The sequence below is a fragment of the Nicotiana tabacum genome, chromosome 12 (genome assembly GCF_000715075.1).
Source record: "Nicotiana tabacum cultivar K326 chromosome 12, ASM71507v2, whole genome shotgun sequence".
NCBI lineage: Eukaryota > Viridiplantae > Streptophyta > Magnoliopsida > Solanales > Solanaceae > Nicotiana > Nicotiana tabacum.
The window spans coordinates 90,013,407-90,036,255 of record NC_134091.1 but is presented as its reverse complement, the minus strand read 5'-3'; the positions used below and the strand labels follow the sequence as shown (position 1 = coordinate 90,036,255).

Below are 22,849 nucleotides of genomic sequence, written 5' to 3'. Positions count from 1 at the left end.
TGGCTCGGTAGATAGATCCAAGATTAGATTAGTAGCTAAAGGATTCCTTCAAGAATATTGAGTCGAACACCTTTAGAGATAGGGAAAAGATTTGCTTCAGGTTTCTAAACACCATTCGTGGCATTCTTGCCTTGGCTACAATCAAAAGGTGGCCTTATTTCAATTTGACGTGAAGAATAGAATGCCTTTCAACAACATAAGGGAAGGGGGCAAGAATAAGTTTCTATTCAGCCTCCTCCAACTCCAGGCTTCTCTTCTCCTAGGAATCCTAACTTGGTATGCAAGCTCAAGAAAGCGATTTATGTTACGGCCTCCGGCAAGCTAAAGCAGGCACCAAGAGCTTGGTTTGAAAAGTGACAGCAGCATGTATAAGAGCCAAAATAGGAGTAGAGGAAGGAGCCTATTTTCAAATAAGTAAATTGGATCATTCAATGTTTATAAGGAGGTCGACATCAGGTATTGTCCTTCTTCTGCTTTATGTGGATGACATTGCTTTCTCTAGTAATGACTTAGCTTCGATAAATGAGCTTAAGAGAAGATTAAGAACCCAGTTTGATATGAAAGATTTAGGAGACTCAAAGTCTCTTCTGGAGATTAAAGTGATGAGGTCGCAAAGTGTTTTGGAACCCAGTGCAAGTATTCATTGGATTTATTGTCAAAAGATGGTCTTTCTGCATGCAAACCGGAATAAGATCTAAAATTAGCCTCAGATGCAGGAGAGCTATTGGATGACCCATCTACTTGCAAGGAGACTTGTTGGGACTCTTTTCTACCTGACTAATTATCGCCGAGATATTGCTTACACTTACAACATAGGAGGGAGTGGTCAACCGATTTTATTATGGACAAGCCTAGATCATCTCACTTAGAAACTGCTTTTAGGATTCTGCGATACATCAAAACCTCACCGGGAAGAGGTTGATTCTTGTCTACGTCATCCTCTCTTCAGCTGTCTTATTACTATTATACTGATTTCATTAAGGCAGTAGATTATTCTGATTGAATTTCGAACATCGTCCCCATGCCCAAGAGGGATGGACATGTTCGCATATGCATCTATTTTTGAAATCTCAATAAAGCATGTTCCCAAAGATGATTTTTCGCTGCCGAACATTGATATGCTTGTGGATAAGACCATTGTGAAAGTATGCTTACTACTCTTTTCTGACGATTCGAAATTCTCGTCGTCGGCTTCCTCGAGGTAGAGTTCATTTTGTAATAGGAGCCCCATTGGGCTTTTACGGAGCTTAGCCTGCTTTTGCATTTACTCACCATTTGGTGATTTGGTTCGTAGCAGCCCAAGTATATCCAGGAGTTCTTTTTACATGCTACGCTATCCTCGGCGACGATATTGTCATCGGAGATGAGTGGGTGGCTGAGCGTTATCGCGAGCTAATTTCGCCACTGAATGTTCCATTTTTGTTAGATAAATCGTTAGTATCGTCAGTTGGTGCTTTGGAGTTTTCTAAGCAGTTCTTCGTACGTGGAGTGACTAAGGACTTTTTTCCTATCTCCTGTCACATGCTAAGATCCTTAGTTAGTTCCATATCCCTTGTTCCTGTAATGAGGGATATTATGTCTAAGGATATTCCATTGTCGTATCGTTTACGGGAAGCTGGGTACCAGGTGTATACTCGACGCACCACACCTCCTAGGAGACACTGGAATTGGTATTTCCTCATCTTTCACTCACCGAACGGTGTGTGTCCTCTCCCCTTTTGGATCTGGTTAAGTGCAACCACTGGTAAACACTTAACCTCTTATCAACAAGGTATGGTGAGGGGACCTGATTAGGCTCTTGACCCCTCGATTCCCAAAACACTCGGTGATCTCGAAGTTTTTCGAAGCCTGTTCAGAGTACGACTGGTTAGGGGGGCATGGGTTTTGTCCCAATGGATGAAGTCCATTCTCTTTTACTGGTCTTGGTATTACACTATCGTGGAGGAAAAAAATACTCCTATTAAGGCGTACTTAGCCCGTAGGTTGTGCCACTGGTGACTAAGCATACAAAGAAATTATATCATTTTAATAATAACTAATAACAACGCAGTCTTCCGGTGTTACGACCTAGTTCTCTCTTGTGAAGAGGCAAAAACTCTTGACGTAGGGAGGTTCGGTCCAGTCTGTTAACCTCAATTTGCGCCCTATTTGAGACTAAAGCAGGCGGGGTGGCGACCTCGTCTTAAGATAAGATATAGGCAATAAGACTTTAAGCGCACCTGAGCGCCTTTGCCCATAGAGAATACTGGGGACGAAAGTCTCTGGGGGGGGGTTCTATGGAGCAAGTCTCCCATTGCTTTCGCAAACCAGTGGGGACAACCCCCCCAAAAAAGGAGTTTTCCATGCGGCGATCTTTATTTGAAATATGAGCCGCTAAAAGTTTTCCCTTTTGAATGTATTTACCCCTATGAACCTGATGCATATAAGTCTTTCTATTTGTTGGAAGGCTTATACATAATACATAACCAAAGGAATGCTTATAGTGTATCCATCACCTGATAAAACGATCTTTTTCGGTAAAAAAAATGATCTTTCCCTTGTGTTCGGCTATAGAGAAAACCCCCAAATCTAGAGCTTATGGTCTTAAGTTCCAACCCAGTTCCAACAATGCACTTCTCAGCACATCATCGGTAGGGAAAAGCGGAATTGCTTGACGCTGTAAACTAAACACAACAAGCCCGATTCGCATCATTATGCTCAATAAAAGGAATGAGGGAAGCTAAAATAAAAAATATTGGAAGGAAGGGAAAATTGGAAGATGAATCTTTTTCCTGGAGCTGGAACAACTTGTTCTTCCTAACCCGATTCAACGCCAAAATATTTCTTGTCCCTGCCATAAAGTATTCATATTTCCTGAAGAAAGTATATGTTTCTTGATCTCTAAGATATTTCATAAAACTTTATATGGATCCTCAATCACCAATCCTTGCATGAATATGGGTTGTGCTCGAGAGGCTATGAATCGATTGGACCTGCCAATCGAATGAATCATAACACTAGTAATGATCGACTTTACAAATATTTCATTGGATTCTGGAAGCTCGTAGCATTGGTCCGGCACAATTCCCAAACTTAAGAAGCTGGGGGCGTGCCCACCGACCCCTGACCTGCCTCCGACTACTGAAAGTGAATTCGTTTTCAATTATCCTAAGCCGGCCTATCATTCATTGGTTAGGGTTAGGGAAAAAAGCTAGCTGGAAGTAATCTCTTCTTCTCAGTGAAAGCTAAAGGCCCTGGTATAGTAGGAGTGTGGTGCGTGCTCTCTTTATTCTGTAGATGCGCTCCTGGGAAGGGAAGCCAGAATTTTTGATGTAGATCGATCAATCCCGCCCTGTTCAAGTGATCGCCCCGAGCCGAGCGAGATTGGAGACCGCCTTAATGATTGTTCGTAATGGGCCTACCATTTAACGTACGTATGTCATGTAGTTTTTGTTTTTGTACCTTTGCCGTCCCTCAGCCCCTCTCCCACCTTTTCTATTTATCATTAGAAGTAGGGCGGGTGGCATACCTCACTGAGCTATCGATCGCGAAGCTATCGCCCGGTTCAACCAACCGTCCGTCCTGGTGCCTTTGCTACTGATTTGACCGCTTCTCATCGTTAATCCGGGTTCACCTTGGCCCTCGCCCCAGAGTTCTTATGAAGACTCTGGTGGTGCATGTGTATGATAGGGCCCCGCCCCGAACCTAGGAGCGAGATAAGCACCCGGTGCCTCACCTAACCTGGCGTACCAAATTGCGACTAAGGGACTCTGAACACATAATGTCATACTTTGGCCATGGGGCCACCTTGCAAGACAATTTGCGAAGCAAAATATAAAACTGAATGGAAACTAGCGCTAACTAAACATCAATATAAAGCTAGGCTGAAAAGGCCGTCATAGCTACTACAGCTGACAAACCACCAAATTATACATACCAGGCCTACAAACCCAACATACTGCACTAACCAACAGGATATGTCTACAAGCCTCTACTGATAGATATATTGTGATCGGAACAGGGCCCCGACCTACCCATATTATATATATAAATACATACATAAGATGCACACAAAAACCTAGACCCGATAACTCCGAAGGTTGTGGAGCTTACCGATCAGGCTAAACTCTGGAAACACCTACTGAGGAGGTCTACTCATCTGTCTATCTGAACCTGCATGCATGAAATGCAGCGTCCCCGGAAAAGGGACGTCAGTACGAAATAATGTACCGAGTATGTAAGGCAATAACATAACTGAAAATCGAAACTGAACTGATAATATAATAACTGGAAGTAACTGGGAGTCAAAGATGATCTGGAGATATACTTACCTGCTGATACTGACTCAACTCCTTCAATATAGTAAGTAAAATAATTGTACGGCCTTATAAGGCTCGGTATATATAACTGCTCTGCCATAGTAGGCTCGCTCATAGGCGCTCGGCCATACTAGGCTATGTATCTCGACCATGCTGGGCTCGCTTATAGGCGCTCGGCCACAGTAGGCTCGGTATATAACTTTCCATCTGATCAAAGGTTGCCCAATAGGGGCCTGCCCATCGATTATAGCTCGATGGTAATGAAAATACTGTAATACTATATATATAGGCTTGCTTCTCTCTTGACTGGAAGAAGACAATACTAAAATTGAATATAGAGTCTCGATAAGGAATAATATTGTAACTTATGAGACTAGAATAGTGTGAATAAATTCATGAATATGAACTTCTCTTTTTGTCTCATTACTAACACATGTAGCTACGAGATCATGCCAAAATGAAGGAAGGCTTAGCCTTAACATACCTTATCACAATATTTCCAATCACCAAGTTGAACTCACCTCTTCGCACCTTAATCTACAAGAATGATAATAATACTATCGTTAAGTTACGAAAGGTACAACTATCGCACAACAAACGACAAACTTATTTTGTATTAAAATGGGCAGCATCTCCCCTATAATCCTTACTTCCTCCAAATTCAAGATAACACCAACAATACAAGAACAGAACAATAACAACATATATATATATCATTTTCCAGCCCTATATACACCATCAAATACTACAAAACAACCCAACACACCCCAATCTCTTCGTACACAAAACGACCACCGTAGTAGTGTCAAACGACCCGAAAATGTTATGACGAACGATCAGCCAACCACCATACATTTATATGGTGTTTATAAACCCCCTTCCTCCTCCAAAACTCCACAAAACAGTAGTAAAACACGCAGCCCAACAGCAACACAAAACAATCCACAAAACAGTCTGCTACAAGTGAATAACTCGAACTCACGGCTTCCGATCACCGTCCCGTGAGTTCTTACAAGTATAGAACGACTTACCATGAATTTACAGAAGAAAAATTGGATGAAAGAGAGCAGTAAACTCACCTTATTTGTTGGATAACTCAGCTCTTATCTTGGTTCATCAAACTCTAGGTTTTACCTCCAATTGGAACTTGAAAGGGAGAGAAAATCAATTAGGGTTTGTGGGAAATATTTGGGAGGATTCTTTGCAGAGCTTATATCTGGTTATTATGCTCTATTTTAAGTCTAATATATGAAAAAAATAGGCCCTTAAAAGGCCTCTTTGGACGACCCGAAATGGCCCATTTTTTTGGGCTCTCATTTAAGCAAGTAGGTGACATACCTACTTGTCACCTAGCAGCTTGCGCAGTATGGCACAAATGCCCATATCTTTCTACTCCAATGTCGTATTGATAAACGGTTTAATGCATTGGAAAATAGACTCATAGATCTTTATTTTGATGGGTAGAACACCCCATAACTCTAAGTATATTGGGAGAAAATCGCAGTTAAATTTGATCCAAAGTTTCAGTAAAACTTATGAATGTAACTTGTGATGACTTTCATCGACTTTTGTTCCACAACTCGCTTGACTTCAAAACATAACACACGGATGTCATACGACTAATATAAATCATAACATAATCTCCTTATCATGTTAAGCACCCTAGTCTCACCCCAAAGGTATATGTTATAACATTCCCAACTTGTCGACTTTCGACGAAACATTATTTTCTTCAATTGCTTTAGCTTCTGAACCGTCCAACCCTCTTTGTACTTGTTGTTCATGATCTTCAATATTTGTAACCTCAGAGGTAACATGATTAAATTACTTTATATACTTTTAAAAATTATCTCATTTTTGGTCCTACATTAGTTTGCTTACGATGCATTTTTACGTACGAAAATATAGGGTGTAACAGATAGGCCCCCCATAAGCACCAAAGATCGGTGATGTTGTCATGATAAGTGTGGGAAGTCGATAGTGTACTCGATGATTGAAGGACCTATCGACTTGCATTAACTTCCCGTGGCTAGTAGGGGGAACTTTAATGTAATTGCGGATCCATTAGAAAAAACTTGGGGGTCGGCCTCCTGACTTCAATGCCTTTATTGAAGTGATGAGCTTTGAAGATATGATTTTCTCGTTTAGATTATTTGATTGGGGTTTCAATGACAGCAAATTGACTTGGAGCAATAATCAAACTAATCAACATTGTATCTGGGCCAGACTAGATAGAATCCTTTTGAATGGGGACTGCCCGCTTCTATATAAAAGTCATTTTGCTTCCATTAGAGTTGACCATTTGCCTAGAGTATCCTCTGATCACTCTCCTCTAGTAATCTTCTTAGAAGATTATAATACCCGCAGGCCTGGGGTCTTTCGTTTCCAAAGAATGTGGATTCGGCATTCTAATTTTCACATTGATCTCAACCATTCTCGGAAAATCCTTTTCAAGTCTTCTCCAGGAAGATTGACTCGACAAATAAAGCACTGAATTGGCGAACTATTTCAGAATATAAAAATGCCAAAAATGAAGAAGGCCAATTTGCTCTTGGACAGAGTTGGTATGCTGATAAGAAAATTCTATTAGATTCGGCCAAGAGTACCCTTGAAAAACTTCTGCTTTACGAAGAAAGACAGAGAATAAGCACCTTGAACCAAATTCAGAACTTGTCTCTGTATGGCAGGAAGCTCTCAATTTATTTCATACATTACTTTCTTCTCAAGGTTTGGTGCTTGAAGATGAGATCTTTGAGACCATCCCCTCTCTAGTCACAGAGGAAGATAATAAGATGCTTACAAGCCCTCCTAATATGGAAGAAGTTCAAAAGGTAATATTGAGTATGTCGGCGTGCACTAACCCAAAAAAGGTCTCCCCTATCCTTTAAAGCCTGATAGATTTTCGGATTCTTTTTATATAGAAAATATTATTGGGATTTCAAAAACTTCCAGCTGGTCACCTTATTTCTTCGCTGAAGGTGCGATCCCCCGTTCCATCAATGCTACTTTCCTTGCTTTGATTCCTAATATTTTTATCTAGGATTAAGCTAAAAAAAAGATTTCTCATCTTCTGAATAGAGTATAAAATAAAGTGGCAGGAGATGAAAGCATTGTTATCCAGTGGAGGGCGGCGTATTTTGCAAACATATTCTTTTCTTGATGCCTATACACCTTCTTGCAGGGATTCCAGTTTCAAAGGGAGTTCTTGACCAGTTGGAAAAAAATGTTAGCTAACTTTTGGTGAGGTGGTGATGAAGACAAAAGAAAGCTTCACTGGATATTTTTTGATACTATGTGCCTACCTATTCAGGAAGGGGCTGTGGGTCTTCCTACTACAAGACATTTTCAAGAGCTTTCAAAAGATTTTCGTATGAAGTTTACCTGGTCAATAAGAGGGACATACATTCAATGAGAAGAATATCAGAGAGCCAGGGGTGGAACCAGAAATCAGTTTCTAGCTCCATTTCCAATCCACCATTTTGAGCCCTTAAGTATTGGTGGGGTTCCTTGAAAATAGAATTGATTTCACTCTAAGTCCTGACAACCAGGTTTGGAAGCAGCCAACCATAGGGGCTTTCAGATAGTTTCTTTTGAAAAAAGCAGTCCAAAGTATGACTCCATCTTATTGACTAGGCCAACTCCTTTACTAGTTATTTCTCCAAAATCATAGATATGCTTGACGCACATGGAAACTGCTTTTTCAATGATATCGAAGCATTTTTGCCTCACAGAGTGGTTTATGATATCAGGAATAGTGGTATATTTATATCTCAGCAGGAGGACAGGGGGATATATACAAAAAGAATCGTAGTGAGTCATTTATTCTCAAAGCTGGTTGGGAATCGATAAGAAATCGAACGAGCATTCAAGCCTGGACTCAATTTGTCTGGGATAAAGCCATTCCTACAATAATTAGTATTTTTGCGTGGAAGCTCTTATTTGACTTTGTATGCGGGGATTTCAGAATCAGTTAAGGGAATAAATTCAGACGAAAGGTATAAGATTAGCAAGCAAATGCTTGTGCTGTTCGGAGCATGATAAATAAAGTATTGATCACCTCTTCATCAAGAGTGAGCTTTCTATGGAGGTTTGGAACCATTTTGATCGCCTTTTCAATATAAGATCCTTCCGAATGGATTCCATTCAGTCCCAGCGGTTTAACAGATCTCGCAGGAAATCCCAAGTTGGCTACATCACGTCTATGCTTACTATTTTTTCAGTTTGGGAACTCTGGAAGGAAGGCAATAGCAGTAAATTAGAAAACCCAATATCTCAACCGGCTGCTATTATTCAACAAATTACGGACTGGTTGAAAGACTGTTCTCAGCTTCTTGACATTAGATTATCTTGGACGTTTACTGATTCTATTCTTCTGGATGCACTCTATATTCATCAAGCTCGTAAACTCGCAATTGACTCTAAAATCATTGTTGATTTCTTCAATGAAAATAAAGAAGCCCCTAAAATTACCCATACCTAGACTCATGGTGGAGCTTCAATTCATCCAAATTCTCGGCTGGCCATTTCAAAATCGTCTATACATTTAGAGAAAACAACAAAGTGGCAGACTCTTTAGCAAACTTCGGCTGCGATTCTTAGTTTGACTATAGGTTTTCCTCTACAACTGATCTTCCTCAACAAATTCAGGGTTTTTCTCTCAAAATAGTGGGCTTATTAAATATCATATTGGTTTAGCTTTGTTCACTTTTATTTTATTAGCAGTAATGTTTTTGGCTATCTTGTAGCTCTTTGTGAGCAGATGTACTTTTTTATGGGTAGGGTTTTGACCTCCCCCTTAACCCCCCGGTGGGGGGCAGGTGGAGTATTGAGAATATGCTTGGGACTGAACACATCCCCCTTTACTTAGTAGGGCTTAGGAACGATGTTGGCAAATGATTGTTGAATATAGTTACTTACCTCATAGCCCAATTTCCTCTGTGGGGTGTATACCGGCCAGGTTGCTGCCTGGAGGACCAAACCTGACTACTGGGACAAGCTTGGTATACTGTCTTCCCTTTATCAGCAGGCAGTATAGTCGCATTGCAATTAATCCACCCGTACGTGTCACTTTATCCGGATGTAACAGTGTAGTAGCAACTGCAGACGGGGTCGACATGAGACGTCGGTTCTTGATTAACATCCTTTTGCCACTATCTTTCTTTCCAAAAAATGCAGCCCCTACCATTAGTCGTCTATGGAGATCTGGGATTTGGTATTGAATCAATCCAAGATTTCGTTCGGTTACTTCAGCAGTCATAAAAAAAACCTAATTCTATTGAGTTGATTCCATCTCCTTGACTTTGCTCACATTCAGTAGCAGCTTGTTGGTGTCCTTTCAGGTCAGGAACTCCTGCAATAGGCAGCTAGCCTATTGGAAAAAGACTACGCTCATCCCTCTCCCGAGGTAGCTACTTTTGTTTTTCGTGCTTCTTAAGTCGATGTTGACCTGCATATAAGTCAGATGTTGTAAAGGGAAGCCCCTATAATATAAGCACTCTTTCAGTCAAGTAATGCCTTTAGAGCCTATAGTATAGCTGAGTAGCTAAGAGCTTCTGGTAATTTAAAAACGTAGGAATTGACTTGTTTTGCGTTAATGGGGCTTTGAGGGATGTCTTCTCTTTCCCTTATCAAGCAAGCCACACCTAATCTCCCTTGATGCCATCTTGATAACTGGACTGAATGTCTCATCATAGTCTATACCCTATTGCTGGTTGTAGCCTTTGGCTACCACGCAAGCCTTGTAGCGATCAATAGTCCCATCATACTTTGACTTTCTCTTGTATAACCACTTGCGAGCCGATACACAAATTTCTAAATCAAAATTTAGCAGGAAAATGGGATGAAACCCGCCAGAAAGCTTTTGACAAAATAAAGGACTCCATTCTAGTGCCTACAATGCCAAGAAGCCTTTACTACTATACCTATCAGTCACTGAAACCACTATGAGGTCTATGTTGGCTTAACACAATGAATACAGACGGAAGTAAAGGGCCATATACTACCAACGTAAGAAAATGACTGACTACAATACCAGGTATACCAATTTGGAGAAAACCTGCTTGTCTTTGGTTTGGGTAAGGTGAAAATTGAGGCATTACATGCTGTCTTACCCAGTACATTTAATAGCTTCCATGGACCTAAAAAAAAGTATTTGTTCCAGAAACCCGCCTTAATGTAATGGGAAGGACCACAAGATGGTTACTGCTTCTGTCTGAATTCGACATCACGTATGTAACCAAAAAGGAAAGGCGATAGCAGAACAGCTTGCACCTTATCAAGGAGGAACATGAGTTTAAGGATTGCTTACCAGATGAGGAAATAACTGTCAAAGAAGAGGAGGGCTTGGAAATTTGACTTTGATGGCACGACTAATTAAAATGGGTATGGAGTAAGGGCATTGCTGATTGCATCTGATGAATTGCACACCCCCATTGCCATTAAGCGGAACTTTTAAGGAACTAAGAATACCACAGAAGATGAAGCATGTATCCATGGATTAAAGACTGCCTTGACCCTGGGAATATAAGAAATCGAAGTATTTAGGGATTCGAAGCTTATCATCTGCCAAACTCAAAAGAAATTAAAAACAAAATATGAAAAATATTTTACATACCATGCTTATCTTGAAAATCTCACTGAGCAATTCAAGAAAATCAGTTTCTCTCCACTACCCAGAGAAAAAATAAGTTCGCGGATGCATTGGCAACACTGGCCTCAATGATAAACATTCATGAGGGAAAGTCCGCCCAATCATGATAGAACAAAGAAGCAGCCCAATGTATTACAACCTAATAGAAATTTTTGAGTTGACTCCCGGCATGTTCAATAGTTATCTTTTGGCCATTGAAAGGGCACCCAATGGTAAACCATGGTTTACTGACATCAAGGAATATATTGAACACCAAACGTATCCCAAACATGCAACGAAAAATGATAAGAAGACAATCAGGAGGTTGGCAATGCAATTCGTTGCGCGGGGATGCAATTCGCCAAGCTAGGGAAAATCTTTCCCCTATATCTAAAGGGGTTCGACTTAATACTCTTGTGTGTATCCTTTGGCCACCAATCTAGCCTTCAACCCCTCAACAACTCCATCAGCTTTTTGTTGACTTTATAGACCCACTTGTAGCCCACTATTGATTTCCCTAGAGGAAGAGAGACTCAATCCCAAGTAGCAAACCATTCTAGTGCTACGATCTCTTTCTACATAGAGCTGCCAGCAGGGTTGAGATATGGCCTCTGCAAAGGTATCATGTGTAAAAAGATGGATAAAATTGCAAAAAAGACTCGTGGGAAGTAGACAGAGACTTAGTTGATACAAACCTATGAATAGGAAAACGAAGACGGGTGGATCTATGTACCCCAATAATAGAAGCTAGAGAACCTAAGCCTGAAGAAGAGTCTTGGTTCGAAGTCTAGGGAGAGAGGGAGACCACTGAATTAGTTGGCTCATCTCTAAAAACTGAGTGACGAGAATCTGTCTTCACAAACCTGTGAAACTTCCCCTTAAGCTGATCAAGCTACTGATCATTCTGGTCACCCGGATCTTGCTGACTCTATTAAATTGGAGAATTCTGATGCTGTCTCACATAAACTCCTCAATAGTTCCACCCCTCCCCTCTAAGGGGTGATAATGGAACATAATGGCCCACCATCACAGGGAATCTCAAAGCCCCAAGCTCCGTAGTAAGGCACATGTTCGAAATAGGTGACATGTCGAGAAAGGTGGAATCGTCGTGTAGAAGGATCATTAACACTTGTAGCCCTTTTGAGAGAGGGGTACCCCAACCTTACTCAAGAAAACACATAGAGTGAGATGTATGGCTCAGTTTGTCTTGTGCAGGAGATGGAATTTTAACAAAGCATGTGCATCCGAATACTTTGAGGTTTGAATAGTCATCTCTTTGAAAGAGAGTAAAACACCCAAAGATAACGTGTAGAGGAGATCGCTGATCAATAATAGGAGCTATCGTCTTCTTACTCAGATAAGCGACCATCATTAAATTGGCTTTACTAGGGATCCTATAATAGGGAACTTTCATTCCCAGTAGAAGTCCTCGAGCAACTTGCCTAATACTAATAAATAAGGGGAAGGCCCAACATTTTATATTAGTATAAGGAAGGCGCTAGCTAGCCCCCAACCTATACAAGTGCTTTCCACCTCCATTTGGTCGTGCTTCTATGATGTAACGTGCAGTCGTCCCAAGGGAGCAGGATGTATGGTATAGGCCCCCCTATTTTATCTCCCTTAAAGTCCTTTATGGATTTCAAGTCGGGAATAGAGCAGTGGCTTATTCGGCGCTATATCACAATTCATTCTCGGGCATAGCTGTTCATGAAAGGTGGCATGGGACATCTGTCAGTGGTGGGAGTCTTACATCAGAGCGAGAGGTCAGACCAATCCCATTCATCCTGATCTGATCTGAACAGATCTTGTTGAATGAATTGATCTATTGTTCCTACCCGGACCCGCCTTACTTCCTTTGACTACTCTTGAGATATAGTGGAAACATTTTGTTATGGTGGAGAGTAGGGAGTGAAAAGACCAATGCAGTAGAGAACGACTGCATGAATCAGAATCCACTTATTAAGACAGATGACCGAGAAAGAAAGGCTCCGCATTCGAACATTGGTTGATATTAGCTTAGCGTGCTAGCCGCTGCTTCATTTTGTATAGTGATAACTCTTTCTCTTTCTTAGCGCTCCGCCTCCCTTGTATAGTAAGGGCTACTTTGGTTGCGTGGCTTTCTCTTATAGGCTGACTTGACTCAGCTTGACCTACTTGACTCAGCAGTTAGAGTATAGCTTTCTTACGGCGAGAGTCATTGGTTCAAATCCAATAGTAGGTAAAACCGACCGAAACCCCTACTTTTGCCAGCATGACAGCAAGCACGGACTGGCAGCGAGGAGTCAATTGAATGATCAAAGCATCGGTTGCTTCCACCTGTGGCCTTCTTCGACCGCCTTGACACCTTAATACCAAGGAACCCACCCTATTCCACATGTAGGTGGAGACTTGGAGGGTCAAAAACCCCAATAGGAAACCTTTCACCGCGCCAGACGATTCTTTCACGAAGCGCTCTTTCCACTCCTGCCCCCCCAAACAAAGAGGTTTCAAGATTCCAGGCGACCAAGTGAAAAAACAAGCTCCGAGCAAATCTTCTAGAGAGCGTACCCTTAGTTTTGACTCTTTCTCTATTCTAAAAATAGAAAAAAGAAAAAGAAGCCAATTTTTATTCTATGGACCCCTTCTACCAGATTACTTTATTGACTATAATTCATTCAAAAAGAGTAAAGGAACTGGTTTAACAAGAGGGCTCTTAAAAGTGATCTGATACCTTCTTCCCTTGGTGGGAGGTAGGTTATGTAGGCGACAACTGTTCATAGGTTGCTCGATCAGGCCAAATAACCGATTTTTAGTATGCTTGAGATTGACATAAGACCTTCTCCCTCTTGGAAACAGGCTAATCAAAAGGGGGCACTTTTTCCATTTTACTTTTTTGAAATTTTCCGCTTTCTTGCCTTATTATATTATGGGAGTACAATATTTATGGATAGTATGTTGCATTGGTTAAAACTTTAACCTTACATCAGTGCCTAGGGTCTACTGAAGCACTGCTGATCCTAGTAGAGTATCATGAATGAAGGCCTAAGTGATGCTCATCAGTGTCGGGACAACGCCAAAAAATGAATAGATAGGTGGTTCAGTATAGTTTAAAGTAAATATCAAAAAAGGAGTTTGTTAATTATATACCATATTTTGATGGTTGAGTGATGAAGGAGAAGAGAGATAGCATCCCGACTGGCTAGCGATGAGGAGAAAAGAATCCCAATGTATGGTCCTAATTTAAACACGCCACCTACACGACTCACTACATAGGTTTAAGGAATGCAGGATAATATGGTTCCTCATCCCTCGATATAAAGAAGTTTAGAAGGCAAGAATGATAAGCATTCGGTCCTCTAAAGCAAGATTAAAGTGTCCTCTTGGATAAGAAGACCTAAAACACTAGTCAAGGGAAAAGGGTCGGTAACAAAAGGGAATCTTTCTTTTTCAGTTAAGTCTGCGCATGAATGATCCACTTGCCGGCGCTGACGTGACCATCTCCAAAAGATATGCCTCAATCCGTGAAAGATCAACTATAGGGGGAATGTGTTGGGAGATGACCTTCCGCCGCGGTAGTATGAGCCTTCCCTTTCCTTGATGTTACACAGGATGCGCAATGGGGGGTAGTACGAGGTGACTGATAGCATTACATTATAAGAATAGAAAGAGATGTTAAAAAGAACGACCATGGAGACTTGGGGATCTAGAGCAGGTCTTTCTTGTATATCCCTCGTGTCGAGAGCAACTTCCTCGAATATCAACGCAGGGAGCCGCGAGGAGAGGACTTCCAGGGCTCGATCTACGGCTGCGTCCCGTGGTTTGGTAGAATAGACACTTCCAAGGATAGTCTACACACACAAACCCAATCTCGTTTTCATAGGGTTATGGTGGCACTATGTTTAAATTGACTTCCCCTCCCCTTCAACCTTCCCCAACTCCCTATATATATTATCAAATAGAAGAGTCAAATATAAGAAATGCGGTAATCCTACCCATTGTGAGAGGCATCTTCCACTTTGTAATTGAAGGGTTCCAAACCTCGCTTCGTCACTCAGTCCCTTGCTTCTTTCCTCCTCTTTTTCCTTTCCGGCTCTTTATACCAATGTGATTTAATTCCAGGTGCATATTTCAATTACGTCTTCCATGATTCTTAGATCCAGAGGTAGCACCGGTCCATCAATAGCAGCATCCCTTCCTCTCGCACCTGGTCTAGTATCTCTTAGGTCGATATCCAGTAGCTCCAGTAGCAGCAGAGGGAGAAGATCGGTAGTAGAAGGTAACGAACTAGAGACTCAGAGAGAGATCAGAAGCAAAACTCGGCAAGGCAAGGAGAAGGCGGAACCCAGGTGCTACACTAAACTAGGCGTTACCTGGGGCCGCACGACTTAGGCAGACTCTCTACCCGTGCGTGTGCCTATTTTGCTTTAGGATATATTAGAGTGGAGTTTTGGGTTAAAACCTTTCGATTTATGCTAATTCTCTTCTTGTTGTACCATGTACATGATGATAGCAGTGGAGTGCTGTCAGCGACAGCTGTTGTTAAGGAAACACTCAAGGATCGAGTGACCCAACTTGATGGCAAGGTCGACCATTTGGACGGACAAGTGTAGACTATGGCAGAAAGGCAGGGGAATCCGGAATCGTTGGTCACCAGACGCTCGCTAATGAGTACCGCGTCTTCCTAGTGAAGTAGAGCCGTCTTCATGGGGCCTCAACGATGCCGATGGCTATGTCTAAAGCATGACGGACCAAGTCAAATTGAGGAGCTTGCTGTGGAGATAGGTTTCCGGTTCGTGAACCGAATGTCTCACCTGGAAACTTCAGACTTGAGTCCCGGAATCACAGCCATTCAACGGGATTTGAAATGCCAAGGCTCGAAGACCTCTGGGACATGGAACAATACTTTAAGGCTGTTCGTGCCCCTTTTGATGACCAAGGCAATGGCAACAATCTATCTCTCTGGGGATACGAAGAATATTTGAAATGACTTTCGAACCATCACACGGATTCTGACCCAACTACCGTAAGAACAGAATGGAAGGGCAAAAAATGATTCTATGCGTAGACATGAAAGCTCTATCTATAGAAAGATTCTAGTTTCTTTTTATTTAGAGAGGAATGATTCCCTCGTCTGAGAACCGCCATTCACATACTATTCCTCCCCACTAAAAAGAGCGATTGAGAATCTCAAGAACCTAAACAAAAATGCAGAAGTGAGCGTACCTTAAGGCTCTCCTCTCTCCCCTTTTTTAGCCAACACCATCAACCCCATTTTTCACTAGGTCAAAGCCTAAAATCTAATGAATAGAAAGAAAGGAGATCAGAAAGATAGGCGAACGACTTGACTATAGTATAGGTCGGATGTTTCCGTGAGCAGTAAGTAGTAGATCGCCTCTTATTTTGGGAAAGTTGGTGGCTGTGTGTGAATTCTTTCAAGGCAAAGGGCGACCTAATTCAACATTCTTGTTTACTCCGATCCGGTCAAGGTAGTTTTCGTTTACCAGCACGTAGGTGTGAACATCTTTTCTTAATGTATTAAAGAGGGCCTCTCTAACCGGTGAAAAGTGGTGGGTGTCCACTAACGGCCATTCCTGGCTCGGCTCCGATAACACAATTTTGGGAGGAGTCGGTAATTGGGCACTCGATCCCTTCGAACCTCGAGAATGTGTGATGCTGGGTTGGCGTTTGGTAAACCAACTGGTCGCTCCTCTAGTTAAAGTATCGGGCCCTTTTTTCGTTGCCTAGGTCGCGAGGCAAGGGCTTGGGAATTTTTTCTACTCCCCCCATTCTTCACTTTATGCCACGCTGACTCCACTTTCGTCATAAGGCGTGGAATTAGACCAAGGGGAATCTCTATAGGAACTAGTCCCTTATATTTCGCACATAGGAGATCGAGACACAGACCCAGGGCTATGGGGAAAGATGTAGATCGATCGTCCTAGATAGAAAACTACATAGAGGGTCTCTACTAGTCTATATATTCTTTGATTTCGTTCCCCCTGTAAGAAAAATATTACAACCTATGAGGTCTGCAAGTTTCACATCTAAGTAATACCCGATCCGATAGTTTATGATATAGATAGATAGATATATATATTTCTAAAGAACATTCTAAGAAAAGATATTAATAGATATCGGTAGTCCGGTCGTACCCAAATAATAATATTCCAGAGGGAAATGCACCTAAGATCAAATATTTCGAGCCGGCTTCCGTAAAAAATTCAGACTTTTTTTTGATGCTGGGATCACATAAAAACATAAACTTTGAGGCTCAATAGCTAAATACATGGAAATTGAATCATAAGACGAGATCATAAAGAGCATACCGCGAGTAGGAAGTGGAATTAATACAATGGATTCAAAAGCATCAAACCTCTCTTGTTCGAAAGAATTGAAACACATTGAAATGGTACCAGCCGTACTTACTAATAGAAGGATTTGGCATAAATATTTAAAATTGTCCCTCCTAAAAAGATTATTCCAGAATAAATGGGCAATAGTTAGGAGAGGTGCGCTAGCGGCGAGCAGAAGCAAGGTTATTAGATACCTCAGGAAAGCCCGGCCAGAACCACACGTGCAAGTTTCCCTGTATGTGGCTCGTCCGTGATAACTTCTTCGGATTTGCATGAACTAGCAGACCGATCACTAAGTGGGGATGCTCCTTCCAGCATGATCAAACCCTTTCGGAACTGGTTAAGAATGGGTAGCACTATCCCAGCCCGGATCCAGCCAGGTTCTATTGATAATATCCCCTTCCCAACAGTTGTACCTTGTCTTGGGGCATCTTTGGCTTTACGATAGAAAGCTCGCCGGAGTAAGCCAAGTGCCGTAGGTAAGCTCTATTTGGCCTGGAGCATTGATTTCCCATAACGAATAGGCTAGCTCTATCTCTCAATTACCTATCATGTGCTCGAAAAGGTCCCTCAGTTCCTCGGCAGCACCTCGAGGTGCATTTAGATGTCTTACAAGAGACGAGGTCTATTCCCCACTCCATGGCATGACACCTTTCGCTCATCCATTCTGCCCGTCTAGAAGCAGCGCCCTTTCTCATTATCACCTACCGCCCTTTCTTTCCTTCCAGCTATTCATGCATGAAGATCGTCGTATGTATGCTCGACTTCGATTGCCGGTGCTATAATAGGTAGAAGTACATTATGGCAGGATCAGTCACCCGGGCAAACAACCCTCCTCCAAGAAGAATTGTGCTACGCCCCTTATCCCTATAGAGCGAAAGAGCTGCCTGGTGATCCCTAGGTTGCAGCACGTTCGGTCGTTAACTCCTCGCGCCGCTGTCGCCATTTTTTGGACCGACCGATGCCTCACTTGCACAGGTACCTACGTAGTGTAGTCTCGGTCGCACATTCAACATAGCGTTTGGACTCATGTGCCTTCCAGGACCAGGGGTATTCGAGCCTGTTGCGTACGAATAGCCAGCCTTGTGGCGGCAAAAGGATTAGACGTCCCCCCATGCTACGGTTCCCTGCGGTCCAAACCCGGTGCCGCTTTAGTTTAGGGAGCTGGACGATAATAGCTCCTCCGCATCCCAAAGCGCGCTGCCCTCCTAGGCGCACAACACTAAGTAATCCAAGCCAACCCACATTACTGACTAATGGTGGATAATCATATTTCTTAAAGGTACTAAATACAACTCCATGAATGAGCAAAATGAAGATTGCATTAATGATAAAGATCTCTGGGGAAACAGCTAAAACATGATTGAACATGTGGAAGGATCCGAATGAATTCTGCTTTCATTTCCCCCGTATGGAGCACTAAGTTACTTACGTTACGGTTTTCAGCAGGCAGGCTGCACTCTAGGCAGCTAGGAAGGCTCGCTAGACCAGCAACCAGACCAAGAATAAATGTGTAATGATGGTGATTCCACACCAGGCTCAATAAATAATTGAATGTAGAAAGGGGATCCTAAAAAAAAGGTGTCCATGACCCCTTTTTAGAGCGTATAAGGGGAGGTCGAATTCCAAACCTTTTCTCTCGAGTATACCATTACCAAAGCATATACGTTACTTTGGGACACATGTGCGTAGCCGCCGCGCGTGGCTAAAGGTCAACCAAAAAAAAGAGCTCAAACGCTTTTTTTTAGTTCCACTGAGAAAGTATTTTCTTATAAAAGACGCCACTCTTCGAGGGAAGATGCAGATAAAAGGCCAACAGCCTGATGTCAGCTTCTACGACATAAACTTTAGATCTATCAACGAACAATAAACATTTCCTAAGAAAAGAACATTTTTTTGTTTAAATCTCAAAGAAAGGTATAGGTGAAATTTGGAACAGTCAGTTCAATCTTTTTCTTCCAATTCTAAGAAAGAAAATCCGTCAATAAATGACAAACTCCATTATATAGATGATAGGACAGGGCTAAGGCAGTAATCTCGACGGAGATTAAGATGAGCTTTGATGAATAAAAGAAGAATTTGTAGAAATTCTCATAGGTGAAGCAAATCAAACCAATTTTCAGACAAAGAAGATTAAAAAAGAAAAGTATAGTGGCTAGGAATGCTCCGGAGATTCTATGGGAAATTAAAAACATCGAAGTAAGCTGTGGCTTATAAATAGTAAGATGAAGAGATAAGGGGCGAAGGATATTCATGATATTCGGAAAGATTTATGTTCATTCGCTCTGCTCGCAGAGCGGTATACCGAAAAAAAGAAGTGACTACCTTACTTAAGCAATTTTTCTTATTCTTTCTTAGTTGAAGTTCCTATATTGGTTTTTTTATTTATTTTATGAATGTTATAACTCCTAATTCTTTGGTAGCAGACCTCTTTGATAGTTTGACCGTTATCCCCGTCTAACTCAACTATTCGACTGTATGGCTATTGTGATTGCGAGAGAAAGGAGGGATGGCGCCTTCCTTTACCATCTGGTGGTTGAAAACAAAAGTGCTTCCAGGTACACGGCTATTAGGCTCATCCAAGGCGTATTTACGGAAGTAGCAGGGAACTTGATCGTCAAGTTTGAAAAAAGCTGGCCAAGCCTGTGTCACTTTCTTAAGTCAGGAGAAAGGGAGATCAAAGAAGTATGGAGCCGATACGCGAATGATCAAATCATAGAGATAGCGGATCTTAAGAGGTGGAAGAAAAGGAACCTCGGCGACCCAGAGATCGCGGAGTCCGCGCCCGTGCTGAAAGTGAAGAAGCTTTCCTCTCCTTTCAGTCGAGCATGCCCGCCCTTTAGCACTTCCCTTCCCGAAGTGGGAGTAGGAGAAAGGAAAGCGCACTCGATCAATTACCATGCCATGTCATAAGACAAAAAGTTACCCGTAGGAGCTTAAAACCAATATCTTGGGGAAAGGCCTCTACTCTGTGAACCAAGTCTTTCTGACGAGGCACCGACTTTATGTTTTGATCCCTGAGTAGCATTTCCTTTCACTGAGGAATGGGCGGATGCTTTAACATAGGCTGATGTGGGACACAGAAAGAATAGATTCAGATGCTCCTGAGTCAAGAGATTCTTCTCCCTAAGTAGCATTCTTGTAAGTACAGAAGGAATTCTCATGTCTCTAAAAAGATAAAGCTAAAAGTAATCTCTGGTATAGATATTGATATTGACCCGCCTCTACGGGAGGTGGGTGGGGATCATGAGAAGCAAGGCCGGGCACATCATACTCTTCAGGGATTGTGTCATGTCAATTTTCATAGTGAATTTCTTGCGTATCCACCTTGAAAGCGAGAGCTCGAGGCGGTGGGAAAGGAGAATCAACAAGATAGGATGCTCTGTCCCAACAAACAAGAGTAGGAAGATTCCAGCTTTGAATCTTGTGCTTGACGGTGATCATTTCTGCCACGTCGTAACAGTCTTCAGTGCTTTCTGTTTCAATGGTTTGGAACCCTTCTTACTTTCTTTATTATATCGGGGAATTTTTTCTCTTGGTCCGCTAACTCCATAAAGGGCTGGTGGGTGGGGGTAGAGCCTCTAGTGCCAATGTCGATGAATCATATGTGTCTGTTTATGGTATGGAATAGGAAGAGCAAGAATGGAACCGCTATCGCTTGTCCTATCATCCGCGATGAGCTTCTTTCGTTCGTCAGTATGGGGTAGGTAGAGTCCTTTGTTCGTATACTTGGCATTACTATAGTCACACCAGTCTTCCTTCCTTTTTAGTGCACATGAAATGGAAAATGTAATAAAGACTACCCACACGGTGATCAAAACTCTTCCTTCTCTGCTTCACTGTCAATTGATTGGCGCATGAACGAAGCTGTAACGGAGCATGCACACGACGATCAAACACGGCTTTGCCAGCTGCCTATGATAGGAAAAAGAAAACTTGATCATATTGTTTGTGCGGGGCATTTCCCGCCTCGCCTTTGATCTTTCCCTTGCCGTGTAAGTGAAGCTAGAAGAGCCTCATTGGCCTGACACCTGACAAGAAAACCTTCTATTCTTATGTTTACATCACTTCTCTCTTTCTCGCATTGACCGGACAAAGGTTTCAAATGAGAATCCCATGGGGAAGCCATAGCTTGAACCTTCCTTCTCACAGTCAACTATATAACTCAGGCAGCAAAGGTTCGAGCAGTATGGCGGTTAGTCTTCCTCGTCTCTTTCGGGTGGGCAGCGGGAATAGCTCTTCTAGCATCATCATGGATTGACTAAAGACTAGGAGTAGTCATCATCTTTTTCCATAGTAGTCATCCAGCAAGAAAGGGAAAGTCCACTTAGCGCAGTGGAATAGGAAAGAGAGCGTCGAGCATAACTTTCGTGTCACCAGAAATCCTTTTTCGTTTATTGGGAGACTGAATGAAAAAGGCTTTGTCAAGCAGGCATGATTGTCATGTCGATCGATAGTTGATAAATACTATCTCCAGGGCCCTCACTTTAGGGCTATCTTTCACCGTTGACAGACATGGTTCAACGTGCCAGCTACGCTTCCTCTTCTAGAATAGTGACAACCTAGTCTGATTCCCCCTTCCGAAAGTGCCACAGCTACTTCTATCACAACCCCTGAAAACTGGGCATTCAAAGCATCAATCTCATTCCATGCTCTATGCCATCTTCCTTATACTTTGACTATTAATTCATGTGCACAAACCTCCCTCACAAAGGAAAGTGGGAAAGTCATCTTTGCAAACAAATGCCTTCTTCTTATACTATGGCATCTTGTCCAAAGCGAGCGGTCATGTAAACCCTTTGTCTATTCGGCTCTTTCCTTTAAAAAGAACAATCTAAATATGACACTTTCACGACGAAATACCGGGAATTTTTGATACTAGAGTCCCCTAGGAAATTAAGCCAATGATCGACTGTCCCTGCCCATTGTAACGGGGCATTCTATTCCTTCAAGTCCCACAGCTCTAAATGTGCCTATTCTTTCGACACCTTTCCATGGAAATAGGGGAAAAATGGCTTATTCCGCATCAACCTAAGCCCGCTTATTCCGACTAAGTGATCCATTGGTGAAAAGAGGGCCTTCCTCCTTCTTGCTTGAAGCTCTGTCAAAAAAGCATTCTATTCCGAAAAGGCTTAGGTCTAGGCTAAACCTCCCTCAAAGCCATTAAGTCCCAGAGCTCTTATTCCAAGAACTGGTGATATTTCCTTAACTGCAGATTCAATAGCACCGGTTATGAACCCCAAAAATAACAGGAAAGAGCACCGTCTACTCAGACTGTCACACCAGCAACGAGAGCAGTAAGAGCAGATAGTGGAACAGAACTAGCAGCAGATAGGCATTCAGTTAGCTTGAAAATTGACTCGTAGTTAGAAATCAGATTCTTCCTCAACAACTATCTTTAGAATGTCCTATCTCTCTCTTCAACGCTTTAAAACGAGCTAGAAGGCTTCTCTTAAAGCAAAAAAATAGGAGTTATAGTAGTTTCAGCTATTCAATTCGACTGAGTGCCCTCACTTCCTTTCCTTACTACGATATGCCCAAAAAAAAGAATAAGAAAGTGCAACATATCAAAGAGCGATGACACAAATTAT

General features: G+C 42.1%; 1 protein-coding gene across 1 annotated transcript in view; it reads left to right on the top strand.

The window, feature by feature from the left end:
* Positions 1-22,849, top strand: part of LOC107832096 (uncharacterized) — a 32,534-nt gene that overhangs the window by 8,476 nt on the left and 1,209 nt on the right. The window contains exons 2-3 of the mRNA XM_075227430.1: positions 6,986-7,129; positions 22,511-22,620. Of these exons, the coding sequence (XP_075083531.1) occupies positions 6,986-7,129; positions 22,511-22,620 (254 nt within the window). The remainder of the gene's footprint in view (positions 1-6,985; positions 7,130-22,510; positions 22,621-22,849) is intronic.